Source organism: Hydra viridissima, unplaced genomic scaffold, assembly GCF_058129835.1.
Source record: "Hydra viridissima isolate aposymbiotic clone 2 unplaced genomic scaffold, HvirCarnegie_v1 scaffold_5, whole genome shotgun sequence".
NCBI lineage: Eukaryota > Metazoa > Cnidaria > Hydrozoa > Anthoathecata > Hydridae > Hydra > Hydra viridissima.
In genome coordinates, this window is record NW_028324304.1 from 12,079,823 (window position 1) to 12,099,947 (window position 20,125).

The following is a 20,125-nucleotide window of genomic DNA, read 5'->3' on the forward strand; positions in this document are numbered from 1 at the left end:
TATGATTATAGTCCAGTTAGTTTCGCAACTAGCGGAACTGAAATTGTTTATTCATGTTAAAAATGCTGTTGCGGTTTATAACTTTTTAAAAATATATATATAACATCTGCTGATAGGACATTAAAAAACTTGAACAGGGAAGTTTTCATACTAAATATTTTCTGTTCTCCTCAAAAGATAACTTTGATATTCGTGATATTTACTAAAAAAGGAATGAGCACTTTTTTGCGATTACTAATTTTTAAAATCTTAGTTTACCTAATAGTAAGCTGGATGAACCATTTCCATTAGCTATGAAAGTTAGACTAGCAAAAAAGTCGTAGTTTCAGCATAAAACAAAGACATCCTCGTCATAAAGCATATGAAAAGTGTTAGTAAAAAGCTTTAGGCATCAAAATTGAATTTTAACTTGATATTTTTAAAGATTTAGTATCTCCACTCAACTGGCATTCAAAAAAATCAGTTCAAGTAAATTTAGAGTACCTAGAAGGCTTGCTTTTAAAAAGGAGACTGCAGCACAAATAGTAATTTTATAAAGATTTATAAATGCTCTCCTTCCTTAAAGCAAAACACTGATAACCTTACTGATACTAACAGATTTTATAGCAGATTATCTTTAACGATTGAAGATTGCAAAAAATTTGCGGCACTGTTTTACTAAAATGAAGAAATATTATAACCATATTACGTTTTAAACTACGAAAACCTTTACTCATGTATAAACATTTAATTTTTCTTCTAAACATTTCTAATCCTTTTCTCCATTTTTTAAGCTTTGCTCAATTTCTTAAAACGTTATCAACATTGTAAGGATTTAATTACGTAATTAAACGTAATAAACGCGATAACTTTCATTATAAATTAAAATTTCAAAATAAAGATAAAGCGTTTTTTTTTTTTTTTTTTTTTTACGTCTTTCACAGCAAAACCATATCAAGTTATAAATAAATATATCAAGTTATCAATATCAAATAAATGATTTAAATATTATTTTCCGTTAATCAAAATCAGAAATAATTTTCACATTTCATCATTTTCGACGACAACTTATAATAATCTACAATTAAAAAAAGGGGGTACAAAAGTTATTAAGCGTCAAATCAGCTCTACATTTTTTTTCAGTATCTAATAATAATTTCAATAATAAGTTTGTTGATATTTAAGAAGTTGCTTAATTTCTCATTAAGATTGTTTTGAGTCGTCTTTTTTTTTTTTTTTATTTTCGTCTATTTTTTATTGTAAAGGTTGGAGAGTGAGCATTACGCAGTACAAGTAATACCTATTTAACCTCCTCCTTCGTAACTATTTTTAACCTCAAAAATTGAATTGGCTCAACGCTTTCCTCCTTTCCCTTAATTTTTTTAAATGTAACTTTGTCTGTATATATAAACACATACGTATACATACGCACGCTCGCGCACTCTCACACACACTCACAAATATAATCTATGTACGGATGTGGTTTGGTGTTTACTGTTACTTGTGTATTAATTTAGAAGGAAATGCTTCAAAAGAATGAAAAGAAAAGAGATACTGTATGCTGAAAATACACATCAAGATACTGACCATAAAATTGATATGAGTCAAACATCATTCTCTACTCTAAGCAATCTTGGAAATCCCAGAAAAATTTGTCGCAAAAATGAGGAAGAATCTATGAATCTTGAACAGAAGTATGACCGCCAATTGCGTCTTTGGGGTGACAATGGTCAACAAGAATTAGCTGCTGCAAATGTTTGTCTCCTTAATGCTACAGCAATCGGATCTGAGGTTTTAAAATGTTTAGTTTTACCAGGTGTGGGAAAGTACACAATAGTTGATAAAACCAATGTTTCAAATGATGACTTAGAATGCAATTTTTTTGTTAAAGAGGAATATTTTGGCAAGCCAAGAGCTCAAGTTGTTTGTGATTTAATCCAAGATTTAAATGGAGATTCAAGTGGGTGTTTCTTTATTGAGGAGCCTGTGAAAATTTTAGAAATAGATCCTGAATTTTTTAGAAAGTTTACTGTTGTTATTGCATCAAGGTTGTCAGAACACGAACTTATGAAGTTTAGCAATTTCTTATGGCATTTAAATATACCTTTTATTGTTTGTGACAACTTTGGATTCTTAGGCTACATGAGAATTTCTATCAAAGAGCATGCTGTAATTGAGTCCCATCCTGATAATGTCCTCAATGATTTACGTTTAGATAATCCTTTCCCTACTCTTGTTGATTATTTAAAAGATATTGATTTAAACAGTATGGATAACTTCACTCATTCTCATACTCCTTTTTTAATCATATTGTATAAATTTTTGGAGCACTGGCGTACTCTAAGTAATAAAGAATGGCCAAGAACAAATATAGATAAATCTGAAATTAAAACCATGATAAAACAAGGTGCTAGGAAAAATGAAAGTGGATTAATTGAAGAGAATTATGAAGAAGCTATAAAAAATGTTAATACTGCTTTTACAGCTACTAAAATTCCTGATCAAGTACTGGAGCTATTTACCTGCAAAATGTGTACACATCCCTCTGGTCCAAATATGAAGTTCTGGATATTGGTCTGTGCTCTTAAAGAATTTTATAACCAATTTAATTGTCTTCCTTTACGTGGATCCCTTCCCGATATGTTCTCTGATTCAGCACGGTATATTCATCTTCAAAATCTTTATAAAAACAAAGCTAATGAGGATGTAAGTCATTTAACAAATATTGTAAAGCAAGCATTGTGTGACCTTCAACTCCCTAGTACACTTTTTACTGAGGAAGAAATAAAACTTTTTTGCAAGAATTCATTTTTCTTAAATGTTATTCAAGGTCAAGCATTACATGAAGAAATGAAACCAAGTTTCAAAGTCAATTTTGATGGTATGACAGAAGACTTTATCAATGTATACATAACAGTTCGTTCTTTGTATCGTTTATTTAATACTTCTACGCACATGGATGTCAAAGAAGAACTTATTAAATCTTCAGAAGAAATAATTAATCAAATTGGATTTTCAAAAACTTTTTCTATAAACCATATTGAAGAATTGCTACGGTTAAATCTTAGTGAGGTACATGTGGTAGCATCAGTTATGGGAGGGATTTGTGCTCAAGAAGTTGTTAAGATTATTACTAAGCAATTTATTTTATTGGAAAATACCTTTCTTTATAATGCAATTGATCAGGAGTCAGCAACAGTTAAGTTGCTAAAAGTTGAGAATGTTTAATGGTTGGGTTTAAGTTATTGGTCTTGTTATGAGTTTTATATACTTTTTTGTTTATTATTACTTTAATATGAATTTTTGACTTTTGAGATTTTACTACTGAGTTAAAGTTTTAAAGCCAGTTACAGTCCTCATGTTTATCTTCTTGTTGAGAAAAGTTTAAGAAGTTTAAACTTTTAATTTCAGATTAACTTTTTAAAAAAATGGAGTTCTTTGGCAATTTTTAATTTCAGTATATGATTAACTTTTAAAAAAAATGGAGTTCTTTGGCAATTTTTTCAAAATAATTCTGGAAAAGAGTAATAAAACATTAAAAATAAAAAGGTTTTTTTTATAAAGTTTAATCCCTCTTTTTGTATCATCTGTGTTTCTTTATATTGAATAAAATGGTTTAAATGTACTTTATGATAATGGCGATTTTGTGCAAACATCTTGCAGCATATTTATTTTTTAATCTCTTGTGAGTAATTTTCTTTCTTAAATATAGGAAATGTATCAAGTTAAAAACTTTTCTTTTTTCTTTTTAACAAAATATATGCAAATAAATCATTTTTGATTTGTTTTAATAATTGAATATATTTATATATATTTTATATAAATATATAAAATATTAGGTGTAAAAGATTATTTCTTTACATATATGATAAAATTTTAAAATAGTTAAACTAGCATTTTTCTTTAGACAAAAAGAAAAGTGTTATGGATCATGATCACTTATTCTCTCACTCAAATGAGGTAAATTGATTTCTGTTATGACAAATAGTAAACTTAGCATTTTCTTTTTAGACACAGCAAATAAAAATGCACATATATAATTTTTGATTTTTTGATTTGGGTTTTCTATTTTGAGATTTCTAGCAGCTTTTTAAAATGTAGGTAAAAATGTAAAAAAATATTTTGGTATACAGATTTCTTGAAATAGTTGCATGAATTTGCCCCTAATTTAGAGTATTTTTTCATCTGATGATCAGACATTAAAATTCTTAAAGCTTTATTTATTTTTTTTTTCAATCTCAAATTGATATAGTAAATATGAGATATTTTCTAAAATTTTTCCATGAAAATACAAATGTTTTTTTATTGCTTTTTTATAAACTTAAATTTACTCAACAATTTTTAATGGGTTTCTTTTGAAAAACACAATTACCAATACTGAAGTAAATTTAGTTGCTTAGTTTAAAGTTAAAGGACCAAGAACTAACATAAAAATTCTACAGACATAAGCTGGATCAGGCAAAAAGATCTAAAAATTGATCAATAAGTTAATGGTTTAAAAGTCAGCTATTAAAAAGAAAATGTAAAATGTCTGTCAAAGATTTCAATATCTGCATAATACAGGTCGCAGCATTTTTATGTAGCTTTATGAGCTAGTTTCACCTCACAAATGAACACCTCATAATTGTTTAGACAGACTGGCCAGGAAACTCTCCAGACCTAAATCCTCTGGAAAATTGCTTGTCTTATATAAAAAATAATGTATGTAAAGAACCTAGAGTTTGAAAAAGGACCAGCTAATTTTTAGGTTTAAAAAATGAATTAGAGAACATACCTGCTCAATATATCCAAATTTTGTGTAAAAGTTTTTGTTGTAGAATTTTGGGCTGCTTAGTGAATAATGGTAATCATACAGGTTATTAATATGCTCAAGACTTTGTTTTATTATGATCATGAAAGCAGATTAAATTTCATTGCTTCTGAAAAAGTTTTCTGAGTTTTTATTTTAAGACATTAGTGTGTAGAAACTTTTGTACCTCTAATTTAAGTCTTTTGGCATTCTTGGACATGGTCTTATTTTTCTAGGTTTGAGCTTGTGAAAGTAAATTTAATGCTTCTATATAATTGTATTATTGTTTTTAATAGATATTTGAGGCTATGGAGAATATGGAGCTAAAGCTCATAGAGATGCAAATGTTATATGAAGAGCAAAGCAAAAAGCGGTTAGATTTGGAAAAACAATACAATTTCAGAGAGGAAGAATTTACCAAGCAAAGGCAAGAACTTCAACAAGAAATATTAAAGCTTAAAAAAGTTTACATTCATGATATGAAAATGAAATACCTAAAAGGTTAATTTATGTCTTTCATACCTTTTATTGATACATTAATCAAAAACAAAATATTTTATTTTTAATTCTTTTTTTTCTTAAAATTTAATTTAGAAGCTCTTACTCCACCATTGTGGCTTCAAAACTATAATTTTGAAAAAGAAGATATTATTGCTCAACTTCAAGAACAAGTAGTTCTTCGTTCTTTTATATTTGTATGCATATATATATGTATACATACATACATACATACATACATACATACATACATACATACATACATACATACATACATACATACATACATACATACATACATACATACATACATACATACATACATACATACATACATACATACATACATACATACATACATACATACATACATACATACATACATACATACATACATTTCCAACAGAATTGATTGCTAGTTTGATTGGCTCTTTGCTATATAACTGCTTTGACATCTTTTGTTGATAATTTTTTACCATCTTTTCTTTAGGAAAAAATAAAAATAATATGATTGGTCTACTATTGCTATTTTCAATGAATTTGGCTTCTTTTAAAGTGTTAATGAAAGAACACTGGTATTTAAACAAAAAAACCCTTAATTTAAAAAAATTAAAAAATTAAAAAACAGCATGCATTTATCCTTACTGGGGCATAATGGAACTTTCAATTCAATTTTCTACTTCTTACTGGAACATAGTGGAACTTCAGTCCATTTGCCCTGTCAGTCTAATTTTCTTTTCACATTTTATAAATTATGGTTCTTTCATGTAAATTAAACTTACTATTCTTTAGGAATGTCTAGTGAATTGTGATAAATTAAATAACAAACTAACAGAAAATGTACACACTTAAACAAAATATTTGTTTTTCTTACAGAAGAAAGTCCAATTACACTATAGGAAAACAGATTTTTGATTACATAATAGAAAATGAATGAACTCACAGCAATAAGTCTTCAGAAACTAATGGAAAATCTGGCATTTATAAACATAATTTTTCTTGCATATCTCTAGTAAAAATTTTATATGTTAATATTTTCCACTTTACCTCACAGCTCTGCATTGCCACACTGTTCCTTATATAAACATTAATAAAATCTAAATTGTATTGGTTGTAATTATTTTACATTTAAAGTTTAAACTTGGAAGATTTAAAAAGAAACCAGGCCCTTGCATTTATTTTTAGATGACTTACTTTAAATTTCCAGAATGACTTCCTTCAGTTGTCAATTCAAGAGAAAAATACATATATTGAAACTTGTAAATGGAAATTAAAAGAAGCTGAAACATCTATAACACTGCTTACAGCTGAACGCACCCAACTTGCTCTTGAAGCAGATGAACTTGCTCTACGAGTGGATCAATATGAATGTGCATTAGAGTTTGGAAAAGGTCTTCCAGTTAAAAAAAGTTCTTTAAAAACAGGTATGTAATAGGAAATATTGTTAAAATTTTTTTTTTTTAATTCTGTATGCTAAAACCTCATCAAGAGTAATTAACATTACAACAGTATAAACAAGTTTATTTTTTTATGCTGCTATGATTTGACTTTTTTTAGCTCGTGCAGAGATCACTCAGAACAAAAATTGTAATTCTGTAACAAGTATTAATAGTGTACCAGATTCTGAGTATGATGATTTCAGTGACTATGAGACTTCTGGTAATGCTTTAGTACGTGCTGCTAATTTCACAAACATTTGTGCACTTGATGAATCACTTGATTTTAAATTGGAGTTAGACAAACTATCTGTTGCTAGTGGAAGTGATATACCTTGGCCTGTCACAAGATTACCTTCTTTATCCAGTTTGCAAAATTCTTGTTCTATAACTAATTTGCATAACAGTAGCTCACATAATAGTTTTTTAAATATTCATGATACAGCTTTTTTTCACTCATCTAATCCAAATATAGGTGGTAAATTTGATTTTAGTAGAACTGCAGTTTCACAGACTAAAAAAGAGTGGTGTCCTTTCAGTAGTGATACAGATATTACTTCTGATACTAGTGCTTCTTCTCCAGGTTTAAACTCTCCTTACATGAATATAAGCAAACGTAAGCGTACATCAGATGTCAGCTCCAAACATATTGATTTATTTAGTGACAATTTTTCAAAATTAACCACTGAAGTATATTCTGCTTCTCCAATTTGCAGTGAATATGATAAGGAAACATATAATGAAGGAGAATTATATTCATCAGAAACTGTTAGCAACAACAGAGCAGATTTTACTGATTTTGATGCTGCATCACGAAATCATGTAGTCATATCTCATAAATTGCCCAAAAAGAAGTCTGAAGTTAAAGCTCCTGAAGGATTAGAGTCTTCAACTAATTTTGCATCAAGTTCAAATTTAATTATTAATAATGATAAAAATGAGCTAACTACAGATCAACATGCTTTAAGTAAAAAGTTTCCTATCTTCAGCAAAGGTTTGAATTTATCAAGTAATTATTCTGAAGATTTAAAAAAATTGCCTGGGAAAGAATTTGATAGGAAAGAATCTAATGGTGTTGCTGTTAACCTGGAAAATTCTGCTGAAAGTGGTATCTTTTGTTCAGATAAGTCTGATTGTGATATACGAAGTTCAACTTCATCACTTTGTCGACATAATTCTGACTGTTTACCAGAGTCTACATCAACTCTTTTGCAAATCCATACTTTAACACGAAACCAAAGTGATCCCCGATTTGGTCGTAGGTATAATAAGAAGAATAAGAAACCAGATAGTTTAAGACGATATCAGGAATGGTTAGATGGTGGCAAAATGGGTAAACCACCTGTACAAATATCTGAGTAAGTAACTATTTAATTTATTATTTGTAAATGTAAACCATTAGTTTTTGATGTTATTTTTTTTAAATCAAATGGTGGGTGGTTAAAAAATGAATTATTTTCTGATAGTATTATAAAAAGAAAATTTTTTTTTTTTTTTTTTTGTTGATATAAAATTAAAATATTTCATGATTATTTTTGTAAACCACTACTTAGATGCTAGCTTATATATCCACTTCAGCCTCATCTTGTTTTATTCAAATTAAGCAAAAGTAAAAAAGTATATTCCAAATGTGTAATTTGCAGAATTTTAAAAATGGTAGCTTTTAAAAATGTTTTTCATTTGTTAAAAAGCCTCTAATAAGTTTTTAAAAACTTCAGTACCTCCAGGTATGGAAAAAAGCCTTTAATAAGCAATACAGTTTTTATGAAAAAAAATACTTCTAGGTATGGAAAAAACTACATCACTGTTATTATTTTTATAAAGTATTAAGTTGTTTACTAGCATCCTCATCCAGTTTTAGCAACCTGATCTTAATCTTTTTAATTCTCAAAGTGAAAAAAAAAATATAGCATCTGTATGTAAAGGAGCTTAAAACTATCAGATGAACTTTGAGACAAAATCTCTCAGTTCATCTGGCAGTTTTAAAATCCTTTAGAGACAAAATCATGTTTGTCAGGGAGTTAAAGAAGAAATGATCCATACTATAGGATTACAATTAGGATTGACTTAGGATTAATAAAAGAATTTGTTGGTAGCAGATTTAATTTTATTGGCATCTGTAGGATAAAAATAGCTGCACTCTTAGTAATTTTATTCCCTATGATGAATGTTTCATAACAAATGTAATTAAAAACTTTTTTTTTCATTAAATCTAGCATTTTTTATTTTTTAATTAAGAGTTCCTTTCTGAAATGAATAAAAGTACTTAATTAGGTTTAAAGGATGTCTTATAGCCTTGGTCAATTCAGTTTTCCTTGTTAACCATAAATTAGGACCAAAGAAAGTTGATAGCAAGTTGGCTACAATACTCACTGAAGCAACAAACTCAGCCCTACTTAATTTGTGGCTGCAAGCCTACTTTGATGAATATCATGGAGAAACTGATTACAAAGTTTGAAATCTTGGCATAGTTACTATCTTCGAAATAGATCTAAGGATAATGTGTTTGTATTTTTATCCTATAAAAAATGTGTTTCCTTCATATTAACTGTAACATATAAATTGGAAAATGGTAAATAAGGGGAGAGATTGAAAAGGAGATTTAAAAAAAAAAAGCAAAGTTCTAAAGAAAATAAAACTTGAATTTTCTTAAAGCAAACATTAGTAAAAAAGAAAATGAAGATAAAATTTTAACTTGTTAAATTGTTTCTTTTTATAAAAATTGAATACTTTTTTTAATAGGAGGGTTTTACCTGAAAACTCTTTCCTATTATTTTAGTGTGGTTTTGTATTCATTAATGCTGAAAAAATTCTTTTCTGTTCAAATAAAGGCAACTGACTACATTATGTACAATTTTTTTCAGGGGAGTCTCTGGTTTCCTAAGAATCTTTCCTCTGTATAGCATGCTTTATCCTAGTTTAAAAGAAATTTTTTTTTTAATAATCTGAAAATTTATGGAAAACCAATCAGATTTTGCGTATAATTTATGTGTATAGACAAATTTCTCTTATAATAGACAGTTAAGAGTTGTAGAAACTGGTGTTTTAGGCATAATTTGAATTATTTCTCAAGTTCGTAAAGTTTTAATGTAAGCATACTTCTTTGTACTTAATACTTTCTATTTTTGATTTTCATCTTTTTTTAGATGCTGAAGCCTTATTGTAGGATAAAAGAATGGTTAACAAACATATTTTTTTAAATTATAAGTTTGTGTTGTTTTTAAATATAAAAGTGTCATGGTCTCTTATTATAGAAAAATCTTAAAAACAATTTTCTATTAGGTTGTTGTTTTTATATTTTTATCTATGATAGTTGTTGTTTTCTGGTTAATTTTTTAAATTTTAATTTTGAACTTTAGTGTTATTGAATTTCAGTTATTTTTATACAGACTAAAAGAATTTGTACTATTTTGCTGCTATAGTTAACATTATTTTTTTTTTTTAATTAATGCTCTTTGATACAAAGTTAGTGAATTCTGGAAAGAAACTTTTACTTTAAAATTGTAATAGTAAATTTTGTTTGGTCCATGATAGTATTGGACTAAGTCCTACAGCAAATCCCTGTCACCAAAAAAATTTGTTCAGGTTCTTTTTAATAATAATATTGATAATAATAGTAAAAATAATAATAATAATGATAATAGTAATTATTATTATTATTATTATTATTATTATTATTATTATTATTATTATTATTATTATTATTATTATTATTATTATTATTATTATTATTATTATTATTATTATTACTATTATTGTTGTTGTTTTTATTGTTACTGTTATTGCTATTGTAATTATTATTAAATAAGTTTTATTGCATTTTTTCTTTAAAGTATTTATTTTTTATGTTTAAATTGAGTTGTTTCGGTCATCAGAAGAGGACTTTTATTTTTTAATATTTTTTCAAATATTGTAACGATTATTTAAAAATCTTATATTTATGTTGGAAATACATAAATAAAATTAGACTTTTCTTCTTCGTCAAACTTTTAGAAGCTTTTAGTTTAAACATTTTTAAGTAGTTTCCTAAATATTATTTCTTCAAAAGAATAGTCTGACGAAAGTCTGATTTGATAACAGTTTCAAATAAAACTTAATATATCCCAAAAGTCCACGTCCTCAGAAAAAGAAGTTCAAACGAAAGAAATTATGCCTGAAGCATAAAATTGTCTTAAAGTGAAAAAATAAATAAAGCTAAAAGTTCCAGAATGGTTTCCAAATCGCGGTCAGTAATCTTATCATCAAACGTTCTGACCCAATCGGTTAAGTACTCAACAAAGCAAGATCTGCTTATTAAAGGCTTACGTTAACGACTGGTTAACAACAATTTATTCTTACTAAATGTAGCCCTCTTGACCTGGTTACCTTGTAAGCTACGTTATGGCACATTTCAATCCTTTTTTTTTTCTTTCGTGAACGTTGTAAATTGGTTTTTGGCTGATATACAAAGTATCAGATAAGTTGCATTTTTTTTTATCTTTACAGAAGAGAAATACTACACACTAATGTTTCTCTTAGAGTTTTCTCCCGTTTTTTTTTTTTTTTTTAATCTGATAAGTAAGTATACAATCTGCAATTCATGATAAGAAAACTTTTTTGCTTGAATAGTCATGTTGTAACAGTCAATTAAAATTGTCTTTCATTACACTGGTCTGCGTCAAAAATGTTCCTAGGGTGTTCTTAGGTGATTCTCAATGAAATTTGCCTTCTAAATCCGAATCTAGGATTCAAATTTTTGACTTAGGTCTAGTTTTTAAGATGCAGACTTAAGGCTCTTTACCGCATATAACAGCTGAGTATCCATTTTACTGCAATTCCCAGGTGACAGTTGTGTATTAATATATTTATAAACAGTATCTAAAGTATATTTATAAAGTTTTGTTAATCATTGTCAATTTTTTATAAGCAAATATATGAGATAAATAAAATTTATTTCATAAAAATTAATAGAAAATGTAAAAACAGTCCCGACAGATTCTGCTATGTGTGTGGTAACTTTTAGTGATCAGCAATGCACCATAACTACGCTAGTAAAATCGGAATAAAGCTGGGCGATCAAGACAAAAGTTTTGCCCCACATATATGCAGCAAAGCCTGTGTCGTAGCCTAAAGACGCTGGAATGAGAAAAAACAAGCTGCATATCATTTGGTGTACCGATGGTATGGAGAGAAGGCAAGGACCATACGACAGACTGCTATTTTTGTATGACCAATCTTCAAGGTGAGATAATTTCTAAAAAGAACAATATTTAACTAATCCATACATATTTACTTTTTTATAGTCTAGCGAAGTTTGAATTGTTTATAAAAATTGTGCTGAAATTCAACAAAAAAATTCTTTAGATTGTATAGAAAAGTGGATAAAAATCTGAAAATAAATATGTGAATTTTTTCAGGTGTCAATAAGAAATGATGGTCCATCATGAAAATGATGGTCCATCATAAAAATCTTTCTGCCATTAAGTCAGTACCACATGGCCCAGAAGTTCCAATTCCTTCTCCACCTGAGAAAGGCGAGCTAGAAGAGGATATGGAAGGTGTAAAATTGGAAGACACTGACATATGTGACATATGAGCCAACGTCTAGTATGACTTTGCCAAGACCACTCACTTAAGTCAATTAAATGACTTGACCAGAGATCTTGGTCTTTCTAAAGAAAATGCACAACTTCTTGGTTCCCGTCTTTGTGAGATCAATCTCCTCTCCAAAGAAACTACCTTCTATTGGAAACAAAGAAGAAAAGTTTCGAAGGTGCTTGGAAGTTGATTCTTCAAACTTGTTGGCATATTGCAATGATGTAAAAGGCTTAATAGATGCACTTGGCGTTCCTTACCAACCAAGAGAATGGAGGCTCTTTATTGATTCCTCTAGCAGAAGCCTAAAGGCTGTACTTCTACACATTTGCAATAAAATGGCATCTGTACCTATTGGACATTCAGTTCAGTTGACAGAAAGCTACAAGAACATGAAAATATTGATTGATGCAATCAAGTAACCCAAACACAATTGGCGAATATGTGGTGACCTTATGTAAAATACCTTTTTAGTTTTTTTGTCAATATAAAGCTTTCCTTTGAAAATACTTCAGCACCTGAGGGTAATGTTTTAGAAAGAAATATATTTTAACTTACTAAGATTTGATTTTTTATGAATAAATCTTTTCTTTTCAGGTTGTGTGCTTTCTACTTAGATGCAAGGGGGGGGGGGGGGGGGTACACAAAATACCCTTGCTTCTTTTGTCTATGGGATAGTAGTCTTACTATAAGCAGAAAGACTGGCCATCTCGGGAAGCATTCACAATTGGCAGCTACAACGTGATAGCTGAACCACTAGTCCCTTCAGAAAATGTTTTACTTCCTCCTCTCCATATCAAACTTGGTCTGATGAAAAAATTTTTAAATGCACTTAATAAAAAAGGCTAAGCTTTTATGTATTGCAAAAGTTCCCACAGATTAGTAATGCCAAGCTACATACAGGTATATTTGACAGACCCAAAGTTAGAACTCTGTTAAAAGACAAAGATTTTTATATCAAAATAGTAGGCATTGAACGAGGTGCATGGCGAACGTTCAGCACAGTAATTAAAGGATATCTGGGAAATAAAAGAAGCTCTGAATATGTTTCACATGTCAATGAGCTTATGAAAAGCTTCAAAAAACTGGGAGCTCGCATGTCAATAAAAATGCATTTTCTCCAGTCACATCTTGACTATTTTCCTGAAAACTGTGGACACTACAACGAGGAACAGGGTGAAAGATTCCAGCAAGATATAAAAACGATGGAGACCAGATATCAAGAACGTTGGGACATAAACATGTTGCCTGACTATTGTTGGTGTCTTAAACGCGACGAACCAATAACTCTTCACAAACGGAAGGCATCAAGGACTTTTTCTTTACAGTATTCGATTACTTCACAAGTTGTTTTTAAGTTTAAAGTTAATAAAGGAGTTAAATTGAGCCTTTTTTCAGTTTACAAATAATTATTACAATGTATTACATTACTAGGATGAAAATGAGAGATTTCTTGAAAATTATGTTTTTCTCAAAAAAAGTAGGTGTGCTGTATTTTAATAACCTGACCTGATTGAGCAAAATGAATGTCATATTCGGGTTTAGGAGGCCCATTTCATTAGGAATTACCTAAGAAACCCCCAGGAACAGAAATTTTTTTTTCAAACGCAGCCCTGTGTTATCTATGTTTTTTTGTCAGCATTTATATGTCTTTATTAAGGCAATCTTTTTTTCTGGCAAGCATTTTCGACTTGAAAGATATTCTTAAACTTGAAGCGCGTTTCTTTTATTACTTCCCACTCTTGCTCGTCTCTTTTTCACTTCCTTGAAAGATGGATGAGCAAGGGAAATGCTTTTAAAATTTTTCCGAATGTAGTTTTTTCAAGTATAAAGCTAATAATCTATAATTATATTTAGAATATTTAACTAACCAACCTACAAACCCCAACAGCATTGGACTTATGACGCAAAAACATAGGGCAGAAGTACATTTAAAAAAAAAAAAATTTTAAAAAAGAATATTGATTTATCAAATTTTATGAATATGAGATAGGAGCAATAACCCACATATGCACCCTTCTTCTGCACCCATCTGTGCACAAATGCACCAAATGCTAAAATCTTAAATTTTACTTTAAAAATACACTTATTTTAAAGTAAAATTTAATTATTATTAAACGACCTTATTAGACGACCACCTTAAATCATTAGGATACAAAAAATGTTTGTACCCTAATGATTTAAGGTGGTCGTCTAATAAGAAAATAAAAAATACAATTTGTTGGAAAGTTTATTTTACTTTTCAACATAAAGAACTTACATTTGTATTACGAAAAATAATTTTTTTTTTTAATATTTACGTTTTTTAATGCTGAACCAGCAAAAAAATGCTTAAAATATTACCTTCTTAGAACAAAGAGTTCTAGCTATCTGTACATTTGTTTTGCATGAAAATTGAATTGCATGCAGGATATATATATATATATATATATATATATATATATATATATATATATATATATATATATATATATATATATATATATATATATATATAATTACTATGGGAACAAGTAAAAACTTACATTTTTTTAGATCCATAATGGCAGCTCAACGTACTTTGGGAAATTTAAAAAGGGGTAAAATTCAACAAAAACCATCCTATATTTCCTAAAATACTCAAAAAATAATTTAGATTCTGATTCACATACTAACTAATATACAGATGAACAAAACCTGAAAATTTCATTAAAAAACAATTTATAGATGCTGAGATATGTGTGTTTTAAGTCTGAAATATCACTAACAGGGAAAACTAACAAAATAAAATAAAAAAACTTAAAATAATCCTTTAGAATAATTTTCTCGTCCTTCCTGGTATTTTTCTTTATCAATAAATCCTTTCCATCCCGCCTTAAAATGACTTAAGAGCCCCTTAAGGGTCCCTTCGTGGTTCAGGGTATTCTAAGGGCAAATTTTCTCAAACAATTTTTTATCAAAACTAAAAAGTATTAGCTTACATTACTTTTCAGCACAAAATTAGTATATTTTTGATGATTTATTAAAGTTAGGGTGTGTTTAGGGCAGATCCTAATAAGGGGTGGCTTAGGGCTAAACTCGGGCTAGCCGGAAATCGGCTCTAATTTTCTGGAATTTTAAAACTCGGAAAAAAACGATTTAACAGAACAATTTTGAACCATTCAGAAAGAAACTCCGTAAAGCGTATATTGACGTTGTTTCCTTAAAAAATTGTAAATATAGTTGAGTGGCTTTTTTTATGATAGTAATTAATATATTCTTACGGATTTTTATAAGTATAAGTTGTATGCAAAACTTAAGTAGAGAAGAGTTTTTTAGTATAAGAGGAAATGTAGAATTGAACCGTTGTGTTCGCTACGAGAAAGCTACATGGTTAGAAAATAGATTTGCTTCAAAGATTTTTGTCCATTCATATAGCTTCTAAGTATTGATAGACATTAATCATGATGATCAATTGTTATTTAAACTATTTTTAATGAGTTATTTAATATAATAAAGATATAATCCTATAATAGCAACAAAATATTTGTTGTATAATTTAAAAATTGGTTTCAAGAACTGAAAGAGGAAAACGTCGTAATCAACTTGATATTTTTGTCTCAAGATGAAAAGGTAATACAACAATATAAATAGGTAGCTAATAGTCTTGATAATTTAAAAATATCAAAGTAATGTTACAAAGAAATTATAGTACATTGTTGCTTTTATCTCATTCTATTTATAGACTGTCAGACAAATATCTGACTGCCTTTTTTTATATAAACTTTTGTAACTTTTTTTTAAAATATTTTTGGTCAAATATATTCATTTTAGGAGAATCTTCCAAATATATGATGCAGGGTGAGCCTGTTGTAGAGGAGGAGAATATTAAAATTGTTGAAGATAACTTTGATAGAAGTGTGCCTACTATTTTTGATGGTGCGACTGGATTATATGTATAAATGGAGCACAAAAGCAATGAATGTAAATTAGGATTTCCTTTGTTTAATCTAAATTATTAATTTTTGAGACTAATACTCATCAAAACATGGTACAAAAAAGATTGCTGTTAGTTTTTTTACTAAGAGTAATTAGTCAAACTAATTGAACAAACTCATACACCTCTGTACCTTACTGTGCTAAAAGGCCTATTTTTAAAAAAATTGTTTTTTTCAGGTAAAGTTACATTAAGAGAAAGTCATAAAAGTAAAGAAGAATCCAAGTGTCATTTTTTATCTCTTCATATAAAGCTGTTATTTCTGTTTGAGTTTGAGTGAAAACAAAATTTGAATGTCTCAATCTCCATTCCCATATGTAAGTTTTTAACATTATCAAATTTCTTTAATGTAATTTTAATCATGCATAAATGTATGTTATCAGTTGCTAAATGTCATTGTTAAAGTAAATATCATTTAATAATATGATTTTTATTTAGTTCTAGCCTGATTGTATAAGTACATCTCTTGATTTATCTGATGTAAGTAAAAGTTACTTTTCTGCTGTTAATCGTGATGAGATGATTTATTTGTTCTTATATGAAGGTGTTTTGTTGCTACGCTTTTTTTTTTAAAGGTTTTCAGTTTTCAACTACCTGTATTGCCCAGCCAATTGTAAGTTTTTGAAAATTGGGATTCAGTTATATATTTTAGTTACACAAAAGTTTGACTGTGTTTTTTAATTTTTTAATGATTTCATACAGGATTCAAGCATTCCACGGTCAGATACACAGTCAGTTGTATGCTGTAAACTATTTATTGTTCATGTATAGGTTTTCTCTTAATCTTTACTGCATTTATAGTAATACTATTTATATCCTGGTATATAAGGCCACCATGCTCTAAAACCCTAGGATATAAATAATAATGAGATTTGATATGAATCTCAAGGTCCACATGTAGGAGTACATATGGCCCAAGGAATACATGTAAAATATGTATTGGTGTACATATCCATTTTATTAAATTAAATTAAAAATATATTTTTATGTCAGTTAAGTATTAGTTTTATAATGGTACAAAACTGCTTTAGACTTTATTTTTCAAAGGGTAATTATAAATTGTTAAAGTTTTATAAACTATTGGAAATAATATTTGTTGTGACTTTAGTTAAGTCTCCATGATTCTTCTGATTCAAGTTTACTGCGTATACATGGCAGTATGCTTGGGGTTTGCAGCTGACTTAAAGTTGAACCATTTAGTTCACAAGGTTTGAATGTTTTGTATTACTAGGGGTAAGAAATTATTCTACAAAATGTTTTGGCATATAAAATGAATGGCAGTAGTATAATATTTTAAGTATAAATATGTAGTATATTGTTTATTATGGTTATCATAACAGGACAGTTTCTTATGAATATGTTCATTCTTCGTGAACTGAATATAAGTTGACCAATCTTGAGCAAAGACAGGGAAGATTGGAGGCATGTGTTGCTAGTGATCTTGTTGAGCAGAATGTCTGTCATACATAATTTCCTATCTTTACTTCTCTGCAACAATGTTCTGAGATTGAAAAGCACCCAAAAAATATGGTAAGTTTTTATCAATTTCTGATTATGTAAGAATAGCCATGATGTGTTGCTCTTGACAAGGGAACATAGTGTGAATGATGGTGTAATATATTTAAGTTGTTAACTGATCTTTTTTAGTTAGCATTGATGAAGAGTGAAGGAGGGTTGACTGTCTATGAACAATTTCAAACAAATTGCTGGCGCATGACTTACAGCAAAAGGTTAATAGGCTTGAAACACATGGGAAGCTGAAGTTTTTGATAGCCTGGAAAATCAGTGTAAGAAAATCAGTGTAATCTACATCTACTGTGAACAATTGTACAAATATGAATCTGTTTGACTGTGAGTCAACAGTTTGACTTGTGGTGTTTGACTTAACAGTAAAATAAAGTAAAACTATTAATATCTTTTTATAAGCAGATATAATTTATATTGTCAATGCGGCTATATCAAACAATACAATCTCTAATACATGTGAATCTCTAATACATGCGAATCCATATATTTAGGCATAACTATAGTAATTGGTTATATAATTATAGATTTAAATGACTATTTATTTACATATTTTTTCTCTTTTTTATGAGTATTTATTTAAATTTTTATAGTTTCAACTGTTCACATTTTCCCTGGCACCACGTCAAAAAAGTTAGAACTGAAAGTAGCACGATTTTTTAATAACGCCAGGATCGCTCTGGTGGTCGTCTGCAGCGCTGTAAGAAAAAGACACTTAAAGTTTTGATTGAGGAAGAGAGTAAAGACGACTATGAAGGAAATAATGACGACAGTGAAAACGAAGACGACAGTGAAAACAATAATCCTCGACAAAAAAAGCAAAAGACTTAGAAAACACTTTTATAAATAAAGATATGTAATGATGATTTTTATAAATATTATTAAATAAACTGTGTTAAACTATTGAATATTACTAGTTTAAAAAAACAACCACGCTTTACTACTCATACAGGATGAGTAGTAAAGCGTGGTTGTTTTTTTTGGCCGCTTTAGGGCTAGCCCTTAAGGGAACCTGAAATTTGGCGCGGACATTTTCATAAGGGTCCCTTAAGGGTTTGCCCTTAAGGGACCCTGAAGTTTTTTTAAGGCGGGATATAGCTCTTAACTTTTTTCTTCTGTTCTTTATAGTATCCATTAATTTTTTTTTGTATATTTTTTACTCTTTTACTATCAAATACTAAAGCACGATCAATAAAATATTTCCCTGGTGTTAAATGAAGACTTTTTAAGACATTAACCAGAGCTAAAAATCCGTTATTAAAGTTTAGTACTGATGAAAATGTACCCATTTCTAGTACATCTTTTGAAACTAAAGTTTTTTTTGGGCATTTCCGCCAGAGAATCTGATTAAATGCTTCGTTAGCATTTTGATTCGTGCCTTCTAGGCATTGCGACAAAAGCTCATCACTACTCAAATCAATAAAAATCTTTTCAATTTCTTTTTAACAACTTCAGGAAAAACACCTTTTGAATTGTATTATGACAATCCTGATATCTTATCAACTTGATATTTTCACCATAAAATTGCAGATCTAGGACAAAACTGGTGCCTAACGTCAAGATTTTTAATGTCCGTGAAGTGCCAAAGAATTGCTAAAACTGATTTCTTCATAGCATACAATTGGCAAAGATTTTGTCTGATTGCCATTCCAAAATAGTTTTGCTTTTTTTTAATGAGTCTATCAGTCAATCTTCCCTTTCCACTCATGCCCTACTTAAATACACGGCCTTCTTTCCTGCTTAAGTGGAAAAAAAAATAGAAGGCCAGTTTAAAAATCGTTTATTCAGTCGGATGGACAAACTTTCTCATATCTGGTACAGGATAAAAAATTTTACGTTGGCTAGCTAAATCTAAACTCTGCTAAACTTCACTAAACTTTGAATACTTAATTGTGGCTTCTTTTTAATATAAGATAATAATTATGGTTAATAAATATTTTTAACTATGATTGCACCTCTAATTATATTTTTTGTAAAGTAGTCCCAGTTTTTTTGTTTTCCAAACTAAAATCATTTAAGAAAGATATGGGTTACATTTGGCAATAGAAATTTTGGGACTGTCAAGTACTGTGCAAGAAACAACAAATTCTCAAAAATAAGCTTCAAAAGTATAAAAAAAACTCTAACACAAACTGATTAAAAATGAAACAAAATATTTTCATTTTTCTGTCTTCTTTCTGTCTTTTTTTAAATGCAACAATGTTATCTGCAACAATGGAATCCCTGACTCTCTTTCTGGTGTTTTTAAAATAAATATTTGAAATAACAGTGTGTATAATTTCTTTTCCATGACTTTGATGGTTTGAACATAAAAATGGTTGATACCCTTCTCTACTGCTAAGAACTAACTTTGCTGCTTTACGGTGTTGC

The 20,125-nt window shown here is 28.8% G+C and overlaps 2 protein-coding genes and 1 long non-coding RNA gene across 18 annotated transcripts; all 3 read left to right on the forward strand.

The window, feature by feature from the left end:
- Positions 1 to 1,386: 1,386 nt before the first annotated feature.
- Positions 1,387 to 3,286, forward strand: LOC145188977 (NEDD8-activating enzyme E1 regulatory subunit-like). The gene has a single exon (XM_080065500.2). The coding sequence runs from the start codon at positions 1,516 to 1,518 to the stop codon at positions 3,205 to 3,207; it is 1,692 nt and encodes a 563-aa protein (XP_079921626.2). The 5' UTR covers positions 1,387 to 1,515; the 3' UTR covers positions 3,208 to 3,286.
- A 278-nt stretch (positions 3,287 to 3,564) lies between these two features.
- Positions 3,565 to 9,973, forward strand: LOC145188758 (uncharacterized). Of its 2 annotated transcripts, XM_090088295.1 has the most exons (7): positions 3,565 to 3,664; positions 3,887 to 3,939; positions 5,065 to 5,269; positions 5,363 to 5,439; positions 6,474 to 6,690; positions 6,824 to 8,060; positions 9,036 to 9,379. In XM_090088295.1, the coding sequence occupies exons 2-7, from the start codon at positions 3,904 to 3,906 to the stop codon at positions 9,049 to 9,051; spliced, it is 1,788 nt and encodes a 595-aa protein (XP_089944421.1). In that variant the 5' UTR covers positions 3,565 to 3,664; positions 3,887 to 3,903; the 3' UTR covers positions 9,052 to 9,379. The 2 variants fall into 2 exon arrangements, with proteins under 2 accessions (XP_089944421.1, XP_089944422.1); XM_090088296.1 differs by lacking the exons at positions 3,565 to 3,664; positions 9,036 to 9,379 and adding an exon at positions 9,849 to 9,973 and having other exon boundaries at positions 3,802 to 3,939.
- Positions 9,974 to 15,404: 5,431 nt separating this feature from the next.
- Positions 15,405 to 18,655, forward strand: LOC149888730 (uncharacterized). Of its 15 annotated transcripts, none has more exons than XR_016452871.1 (10): positions 15,413 to 15,867; positions 16,069 to 16,218; positions 16,411 to 16,548; positions 16,670 to 16,711; positions 16,807 to 16,844; positions 16,934 to 16,976; positions 17,340 to 17,439; positions 17,572 to 17,761; positions 17,879 to 18,130; positions 18,349 to 18,655. It is a non-coding gene; the product is annotated as an uncharacterized LOC149888730 (long non-coding RNA). The 15 variants fall into 15 exon arrangements; XR_016452870.1 differs by having other exon boundaries at positions 16,934 to 16,969; XR_016452866.1 differs by having other exon boundaries at positions 15,412 to 15,867; positions 16,807 to 16,976.
- Positions 18,656 to 20,125: the final 1,470 nt, after the last annotated feature.

What these genes read in the sequence shown, in the direction of transcription:
- LOC145188758 (XM_090088295.1), top strand. Translation starts at nt 3,904, where the DNA reads ATGGATCATGATCACTTATTCTCTCACTCAAATGAG. An exon ending in TATTCTCTCACTCAAATGAG is followed by an intron (nt 3,940 to 5,064) that starts GTAAATTGATTT and finishes TGTTTTTAATAG; the next exon opens with ATATTTGAGGCTATGGAGAA. An exon ending in AAAAAGTTCTTTAAAAACAG is followed by an intron (nt 6,691 to 6,823) that starts GTATGTAATAGG and finishes GACTTTTTTTAG; the next exon opens with CTCGTGCAGAGATCACTCAG.
- LOC145188977 (XM_080065500.2), top strand. Translation starts at nt 1,516, where the DNA reads ATGAAAAGAAAAGAGATACTGTATGCTGAAAATACACATCAAGATACT.